Raw genomic sequence first — 9,253 nt, forward strand, 5'->3', positions numbered from 1 at the left:
TTTGGGTCTCTTTTCTCGAGACTTGAAAATAGTCCCCCACGACGCAACTCACGTTCCTTCGAATTATCGCTAATGGACGAAATGTCGTATTTTCTATTTGCATGTGCAGATTCCGAGAGCGGACCGTAAGATTTCCCTGGGAATTGCCACGATGGCCGACTCCATCGGCATCGCGTTGGCAGGGTGGCTGTCTATGCCGGTTCACAATGCCATTTGCAGACTACCACAACCGGCTAGAGTTGGCAGTTAGGTGGACAAATGCAGGATAGTATTTGACAGCGATCGTGCGAACAAACACGAGCGTACCGTCATGCCGTGGTACATGCGTTATTTATTACCGATATACTCCTCGATGCGTTCTCACGGCCTCGATAAGCGTTGATAACCGATAACGTAACGTCGTACGTACACCGTGATGGCTTCTAGCCGATAAGCCGTCGTTTTTATTAGCGAAGCCTAGCGTCGCGACAATCGTGACTCGATAGTATTCGAGCATCGTTGCGATTTATTCGAATAATTTTCCATTTGTCGTTTAATCTTTCGTCTAGTTGGAATCACGGACTATGGTTGCAATGTGGACCACGGTTCACCTGAGAAAGTGCTATACCGATACGTTCCTGACCGAGAAAATTCAACTCGCTAGGTTATAAGTTCGATTGTTCTGAGATTTATTTGGTACAAATATTTAAAAGACTAGGAACAGGATTATCTTGCAGCTGGTTGGATTTCGTTTCGCTGTGCGTTTTCTTTTTTGATTTTGTTTGCTGGAAGAAAGGAGAAAGACGAAAAGCGCGACAGACAAATCAGAAATTGAACGTAAGACGAGAAGGTGTGTCAGATCTCGTCTCGATCTAAGTTTACTCGTCTTCGACAGGATCGATTGTCCTGCTCGAGCATCGTAGCGATAATCATTTGTAAACGCGACTCGAGTTTTCCGACTACGGTTACACGTGTATATGCGTTTCATCGGGCGTTCTTTAGTTAGTAGATTTTTACGCCGTTTAACGTTGGTCGCTCGATAACAAGAGCAATACCAGTATTTATAGTTAGCGTAACACATCGATCCTCCGCCACGCGTCGTAGGCGGACTCGATGAACGGAACCAGCGAGTTCGATTTCTAACACTTCTCTTTCCGTATACGAACGATCGGATACTCGCGTGTCGTACGAATACCGGTTCGAAAATACTGGTTACCAGATAGCCGCTATTTCAGCAGCTTATTGAAAATTTCGTATTTCGATCGTCCCTGTATCATAGCTCTACACGAGTCGAGTGCTCGTTCACGTTTCCTCTGGAAATTCCGTGTTTTTGTAAAAAGAGAATAGAGAAAGATGGAGCGAATTTGGCATCAGGCGCGAAATTTGAAACATTCCTCGACAAAGTGGACAACTGTTGGAACTCGTGATAGTATTAATTAGAAGTATAATCGAGCCGCAGAGTAAACACGGGAGGACCGGAAGTCTCGACGAACGTTTGTTCGTTGGCATCGTGAGAGAGGTCCTTTCATTCATTCTAACAAAATAATTCGCCTTCTCCTAAATACATATTGTATATGTGATACATCGATAATACTGTTTCCTACGTTTACTGAGATATAAATATATATATAGTATATATATATATATTTATATGCGAGATATTATATTGTTTACTAAGCCGTAATATATATATTTGTCGTTGTAGAATTGGAACTGCTCGTGACGTGTTCAAAAACGAATGTTGCGGTTCGCGGTTCTCCCAATTTTACTTTACCGTATTTTATTTTTCTTCCACCCGTTCGTCGCAGGGAAACACATAAGAGAGAAAGCAAACGATTGAGTAGAGAAGCGTGGAAACCAGACGATATCGAAGGATTGTTTAAACATGTAATGTGTTGTGACTACGTTCGAAATAAACGATGAAATACTTTTTAAACAGTGTTCCTTCTCTCGACGCTTGTCGCGATGCCAAAACCGTGATCGCCACGCACGCGAATTACGAATGGAATGTTACTCGAGCAGTTAGGAACTGTGTTTTATCTCCTAGAAGCGTACCGCGTGCATTTATATCGTATGCATATGTAGAACCTCGTCGCTCCGCTTTCGCTTTACCTATTTTTCCGTTCCTATTCGAGCTCTTCTCGTGCTTCCTCCATCCACGAACGTTACAGTCATTCCACGAACGCAAAGCTCGTTCAGCTTCAGAATATTTAGCACAACAAGCTTAGACAACCTCGTCAACTTCCTCTCACCGTGGAAATTTCCCTAAATAAACCCTACACGCGCGAAAATCGTTTGATATCAGTTGCTCGTATTGTCTCGCGTTCGCCCGTACGCCTGACTACTCGAAACTTAACGTTAGAAATTGACAGTCCGCTAGACGAAATACAAAGTACGTGAGCACGAAATGTCGGACGCTTTGTAAAAATAATTACGAATTACAATTTTGATCGATGCTTGAGCTTTTGATCACGCGCACCGCTCCAGAATCAGCTTCCCCGACTCCTCGTACTCTTGCCGCGACAGCCACATCTGCTGGAAGGAGCCAAGAGAGCTCAGGATTGACCCTCCTATCCAGGCACCGTAGCGACGCTCGCTCGAGCTGTTTGCGCTAATTATTTTCAGTCTCATACTCTGCGAAACATGGTAAATTAGCTTTATAATCGGCTGCATCGTCGCTGCATGCAGGAATTGTTACTTTGTACCAGCGTTTCTCAACTCTCTTTCCTCGAGTACTACCAATAGATACGTAATCGGATGGTGTACACGTGTACCACTTTGTAGACGGTGCTCACTCCTCGTGGTCTACTCCATGGTACAGGGTTTCGAAATAGAATACAATATCCACGTACAACATACAATGTACCATTGGTGGTACACGTGTGGTTGGGAATCGCTGTTTTAGACGGAATGAACGAAGAAATAGTACCCACTGGAGGAGTCTTGCTGGCCAGGTCGCGGTTCAGTCTTTCGCTAAAGCCTTGCAGGCAAGAATTACCACCGGTCACCACCACGCTTCCGTACAGGCTCTAAGGGAAGAAGCGTTTCAAAGACGGTTTCGAGGAGAGAAAATACGAAAGTAAGATACTCCATGATACTTGCAGGTCTGATGTCCATGTCGCACATGCCGACGCTGGTGGTGACGAGAGGCCCGATGCCAAGGATGCTGGCACCAACACCCTTCACGTTGCTGGGATCGAACAGGGCTTCCGGAATCATCAGTCTAATGGAGCCGAAATCGTCGTTGTACCCGGTCGGGAACTCGAAGTGCTTCATTGGCAAAGTGTTGGCCATGTCTTCGTCGTAAGGGCTGTCGGAGACTTGTAGGCAGTTCATTTGAAAGTCTTGCAACAGCTCGCGTACCATGTAGCTCATCCAGGAAGACGTCGGTTGAGGACCAGCCCTTTTGGTCCACCTCGGGGGGTCTCGTTCTCGTACTACATCTGCGTGACATTTTCATTGCATCAGTTTCTCGATGGCGCACGTTTGCATATAGTATCGCGTGTAAGCAACGGCGCGATTGATCTTGCGGAGAGAAAAGCAATCGATAAGGAGACTTAAGAAGAGCGTTTCGAGTGGTACATGTTGCGAAACGTCGAAACGACGGTTTGAATGGACTTAGCAGAGCACGCCCGGAAGGCTGGGGTGGATTAGAGAAGAAAAGGTTGAGAGACGGGCGGCCGGCGAGAAAAATGTGGAAGTCTAAACACTCCTTAACCCTTTCAGCAGCGCGAGCGTTGATAAGTGTTCGGTAAATCTGGCCAGCGCGTGCGGCGAAGGCGCGCGGACGTCGAATGAATGCATTCAACGTGTTACGACTCAAGTGCTCTGCACACAGCGCGCGTTCATCGTTCAAAATGCGCGCTGAAAGGATTAACTGCTCCCTTTGTGCCCGCTAATAGCCGTCGTTCTACGATGTACTAAACATTCCTTTTTATAGCACGGTAATTCCGTTTAGCACGACCGGTGTCAATTGAAGTCAACGTTAAATCCGTGCATCACTACCGTCCACGTCGATCGAATTATGTCATTATTATTGCTTTTCCCGGCCCGTTGCCACGATTCCTCGAGTATAGTTAATTTTGCCTTTGCTCCCGACCAGGGATGCGGGTATCAGCTCGATTTCTTTCTCCTCGAAGAACTGCCTGCATTGCATCGTGATGAAGTCACCGCCCAATGGGCTTTTCACGATGCCCTGAGTGATGACATAACCGTCGTGTACCGGAACCGCGCTCGTGTGAGTCGCCCCGCTGTCCACTACCATGGCAGTCGATCTGCCGTTCGCGTACGCTGCCAAAACCGCGTTCTTGCAGATGTACATCGCTGGAACGTTGAATTTCTCGAACATCAGCTCCAGCAGTTTCTCCCGTTTCAGTCTGGTGTTCCACGGGCACTCGGTCATCAGGATCGGATGGTGCTCGGGTAGAGCGTGTAGACGCTGCTTGTACGTGTACTCGGTCAGTCGTTCGAACATGTCCCAGTCTTCGATCATACCGTCTTTCATTAGGCTAACCATCTCCATATCTAGGAAGTTAGACATTGATTAGGGATTGATACGTCTAGATTTTTGCTAATTTTTATCACTCCGATTCGATGTATTTTGCTTTCTCGTATACCGTGGCTCTTATTCGCGACGAGAAATTAGATTTATCGATATTCCAGAGCGCGAGACACGCGAACGACACGCGATCTTCTTCGATTAAATAATTTGCCGAATTCGCGACGGAGGGTAATGACAGCGAAAGCGAGAAAGCAGGTGGTAAATCGTGTGTCTATATAAGATTACGGTATTTGGAATAATCGTACCCTTCTTTCGCACTTGAATGGCCGTGACATCGATGTTGTAGTGCTTCCTGACGTTCTGACCGCTGTCGGGCGAGTCGGCGGTGTCCTCCCATACACCGAGGGTAGTCGGAATTTCAGCCTTCGGAGTGTCCTCACCGCCATAGCCAACGCGAAGGCTCTGGTGTCCAACGTCGAAAATGATAGCACCGACCTCGTCTGCGGGAAAAATCCACAAGCTTTACGGAATTCTCGGTCAGGCCGCCCTCTCGTTTTCCCCGAAATATTGCGGACCGCGTATCACATACCTCCGCCGTAGACACCACCGCTCATAGTATCTGGAGAGGACAGGAACGTCGGCGCATGCCCAGCAACCCTGTTCGACCTCACCGGTCCATGCACCCCTTCTTCCTTCCTCGTGCTCGTATATCGAGGATTCTGCGACCCTCCGTCCTTCCCGCATTCCTCCTTTTGCATATTCGTATCCGCGATCGGGAGAAGGACGAAACTCGATCGATCAGCGCGTTTGCGGAAAGCCTTTCTGCCCGGGCGCCGCTTTTCTCGCGGAAAATTTCCCTCTCGTCGCTCGACAGAGTTGTCACGAACCGAGTATCAACTCGGAAAGCAGATTTACCCTCTCGGTTCTATCGCCGATTTTATTCGATCGACTTCGATCAACTTCCCGCGTTTTTCTTTTTCTTTTGAATTTTTCATCGTCGAATTTCGTCGACACGCGGTAAGATTCGATAGATTTTCCATCAATTTTGAGCGATTTTTAAGGATCAGGTGGAGGAGAATGGGTGAATAATACACGAGAAAAGTGGAATTCCGTTATGGAATTAGTGTTGTATATTTTACAAAGTAAATAGAATATAAACAATCTAAAGTCGTCTAAAAACACAATAGTACGAATTTCGTGGTAAATCATTTGTTCATATATTATAAAGTATACGATTTGTCAACAGATCGATATCTCTTCTTTCGTAGCCCCCGATGCGGGCTCGCGATGCCCTCTGATCGGGGACGACGACATAACGAGAGAGCACTCAGACTCAAAAATCATCGTCACGTTGCCGAGTGAACGATCGATTGGTTGTACATACATACGGTTAAACTGATTCGATGACAACAGATGCGTTACAGACTCGGTGGGTGCGTTTTCATTAACGACAGTCGAACAAATTTATTAATACTCTGCCTTTTATTTTATTTTACTTTATTTTACTTTATTTTATTTTATTTTACTTTATTTTACTTTATTTTATTTTATTTTACTTTATTTTATTTTTTTTTTGCTTTTGCTGTCTGCTTTTCTTAGCGTATCACTCGGTCCGTCGATCGTTAATCGACGCGCGAAATTCAACGCGGCGAAACGACGTTTAGTTAACATTTTCTACCTCTCTTCTCGTCCTTATCTTTTCCCCTTCACCTTCCTTCGTTTCTCGTAATCCGCGTTCACGCGTTCGGGTGAGGTACAATACGTACACGGTTAACAGCATGGTAAGTACAGACATCTTACAGACAATAGTTTATTTATTTATTTATTTTTTTTTTCATTTCAACGTTAAAGTTTACGCTACACGTCTCATCTACTAACGTTTCAGTCTCGCGTAAATGAAACGACACCGATGACAACGACGAAACATCATTTTTTTTCTTCACGGCCTAGCTTCGTTATTTATACACGTATACAACACACGGTTGGTACACGAACGAGAAACATGCTGGCTCGTTCGAGGTGAAAAAGAAATCGTTCACGCGTTTCTTCGCTTTAAAAAGGACGACGGTGAAATGAGTAGATAAAACGATCTACGAAATTGGAAGACCAAGTAAACTCGTAACAAATGGCGTATTGCTCGCTTGGGATATGCACTCGGTACAATGAAACCGTTTTGTCGTGAATGTTTACTGCAACGTAGTCTTAACGATAGGACGATCCGCGTTCAACGATAGTATTCAGCATGATTCGAGTCTTTGGTTAATAAAGATAATAGGAGTCTTTCGCGCAGGGAAGACAAAACCTTCCCTGCGGATCGCTTACAGTAGAGTACGCTCTTCTGTCGCAGTCTTAGCGTGATACAGACTCAAACGGACGTGTTGATCGAACTCGAGCAATCGTATCAATAGTCGTTCGATAACCTGCGAAAATTTGTCTAATTTACAAAGTAGGTAGAGAAGTAGAGTAAAGTCTCTCTTATATAGGACAATCGTTTTTCTTTTCGAACGAAATGGCAGTCGATAAAAGTTTGGTCGATCGAATTCACCCGAAAGAGCGCTCAGGATCGGTCTATATACTCGCTCGGAACTCAAACGAGAAACATCGAAATCGAAGAAACGGTCTTCACGTGGTCGCAGGCTCTCGCGAATTCGAACGAAGTGGCAGTTTGAAGAACACATGGTCGAGTTCAGTACGTTCGCTTTTGTTATAGGATACGATTGACACTTTCCCGTCGACATAGGCCAGGAACACGAACAGGGAGCACATTACTCAGTGGCCGCTGCGAACACAGTGGCCAATGATAATTAACGAAAGACGGACCACCATGGTGTTTTCTTTACATCGAGATAGTTGAAATGGGGTTTCGTTTGTTTCGCTGGTTCGCGTAGCATCGTGCAGGTTCACCGTAGGTTCTACGTTTCTTTCTATTTACACCGCGATTGCGAAGTCACGGACGTTTCGTTGGCTGTTGTGGCCGCGATCGAGGTCGCACTCTGCCTCGCTTAGCTCAAACGCGTCGGAGAAGCCCGTGGGTGGGTCCAGCTTGGGGACGAACAGGTTCCCTGATCCGTCACGCTCCTGGTCCCGATTTGAGCAGGAATTGCTCGACTGGTGCTTGGGATTGCCAAACCCGGAGATTGGGCCGAAGTTGGAACGGGTCTCCTCGCTGGTATGACGCGCCAGCTGTAACATCCTTCAACGATAACCGTTCATTAGCTCTCGCACCGTTCTAACGTCGCCGTGACTAACTTAATTACCAGCTTGATTAACTCGGCTCGACTTACTTGGATCTTCCCCTTCCAGGAAACGATTTTCTCTCAAAAATCGGTGAGGGTTCTGTAGACGTACTAGATTCTGGTCCATGGTACAGGAAGTCTGCAAGCAGAGGATAAGAACGATTTTCCACGATGAAAGTACGAACGTGAATATTCGCGAAGCTTCTCCTTCGACAACCCCCCGATTCCGTTCCAACGTCTTACGGTGACAACAAACAAGCGTGAAATACTCGGTCACATCGTTCGGTGCACTCTAATAAACGTATAGACAGGCAACGGGAACGGAGGTCCGATATATACCACGGTGCATGGAAAATATCTGGGTAACGCTCCTCTCCTTTCGCTTCCCTTTCGTTGCATCATCGTCAAAGAGACGTCGAGGATCGAGGAGCGCATCCTTGTTAAATCAGGATCAAACAAACTAGACAGATCACAGATAGAAACAGAGGTAGAGAGACAGACAGAGTGAAAAATAAAGAAAGAAAGTGACAGATTAGAGACAGAGACAGAGACAGAGACAGAGATAGAGACAGAGACTGAGAAAGAAAGAGAAGAAAGAGAAAGGATGAGACAAGGCATAAACCGAATAGAAGGATGAAAGATTGCATACTGTGGACACGCGAGTCGGCCGCAGACACCGAGTGGTGCGAATCGACGAGGTGATTGGAAGACTCGGTTCGGCTGCTGGTCCCGACTTCCGTGTCGCTATCCGAGCCCAGGGTGTCGTATTCCTCCGACTCGGACTTGCCCTGACTGACCTTGTGCGTTTTGTGCAATGGCGCAGAGGACGAACGGCCTCCGCGCACCTTAGTGTACCGGTTGCAATCCGACTGCAATCAGACGGAATTGGTTCGATGAATTGGCACATCGCACGAGGAAACGAGGAGACGCGCTACACCGATATTTCTCGAATCGTTGCAACGATTCACCCGTCCCGAGTTTCTGTTCAACGGCGCTCGTGCTACCCGCTAGGCTAGATACGTTCTAGGTCTAGATCAGAGCCACCGATTCGTTACGATCCAATCGATGTTGACGAATATTCGTGATCAATCCCGATATCTCTTTGTCGTTCCTTCGAACGGGTATTATCCGCGGGAAATTTATCGAATTCGTCCAGGTCGGACGAGATCGGACGAGATCGAATGGCGCTGATCTTGAACGTTACGATCCACACTACCGTCTCTTCTCCGTATGATCGTGCGAAGAACGCTCGACGCGATGTACGCTTTCTTAATCTACAGCTATACGAGCTAGTATGACAAGAGTTGGCGAGAGATGTGTAGAATGGCGAATATAGTACATGTAAGAGAAGTATCGTTTGCATCGGTGTTGCGGTTCCTCGATGGACTGATCAGGACAGATGCGAAACGAAGCAAGGTGGGACCAGCAGTCACAATGATCGATTCTCTATGATGCACATCTGTTCTACTCGATCCACGCGCGTTCTCTACGATTTCTTTTTTTTTTTGTTTTTTTTTTTTTTTTTTTTTTTTTTTCT

At 46.4% G+C, this 9,253-nt stretch overlaps 3 protein-coding genes across 3 annotated transcripts in view; 1 reads left to right on the forward strand and 2 right to left on the reverse strand.

Annotated features, from left to right (window-relative positions):
- Nucleotides 1-1,890, forward strand: part of Cln3 (CLN3 lysosomal/endosomal transmembrane protein, battenin) — a 12,334-nt gene extending 10,444 nt beyond the window's left edge. Inside the window, exon 8 of the mRNA XM_017910238.1 lies at nt 110-1,890. Coding sequence (XP_017765727.1) covers nt 110-250 — 141 coding nt within the window. The 3' untranslated portion in view covers nt 251-1,890. The remainder of the gene's footprint in view (nt 1-109) is intronic.
- Nucleotides 1,891-2,448: 558 nt separating this feature from the next.
- Nucleotides 2,449-5,238, reverse strand: LOC108554828 (actin-like protein 6B). Its single transcript, XM_017910227.1, has 6 exons — nt 5,070-5,238; nt 4,786-4,980; nt 4,066-4,503; nt 3,082-3,422; nt 2,913-3,008; nt 2,449-2,613 (listed from the first exon to the last, which is right to left on the reverse strand). The coding sequence occupies exons 1-6, from the start codon at nt 5,236-5,238 to the stop codon at nt 2,449-2,451; spliced, it is 1,404 nt and encodes a 467-aa protein (XP_017765716.1).
- A 1,188-nt stretch (nt 5,239-6,426) lies between these two features.
- The window catches only part of LOC108554841 (Down syndrome cell adhesion molecule-like protein Dscam2), a 10,886-nt gene continuing 8,059 nt past the window's right edge, over nt 6,427-9,253 (reverse strand). Inside the window, exons 13-15 of the mRNA XM_017910240.1 lie at nt 8,366-8,585; nt 7,765-7,855; nt 6,427-7,673 (exon numbers count right to left, since the gene is read on the reverse strand). Coding sequence (XP_017765729.1) covers nt 7,409-7,673; nt 7,765-7,855; nt 8,366-8,585 — 576 coding nt within the window. The 3' untranslated portion in view covers nt 6,427-7,408. The remainder of the gene's footprint in view (nt 7,674-7,764; nt 7,856-8,365; nt 8,586-9,253) is intronic.

Source organism: Eufriesea mexicana, unplaced genomic scaffold (assembly GCF_001483705.2).
Source record: "Eufriesea mexicana isolate 0111107269 unplaced genomic scaffold, ASM148370v2 scaffold77, whole genome shotgun sequence".
Classification (NCBI taxonomy): Eukaryota; Metazoa; Arthropoda; class Insecta; order Hymenoptera; family Apidae; genus Eufriesea; species Eufriesea mexicana.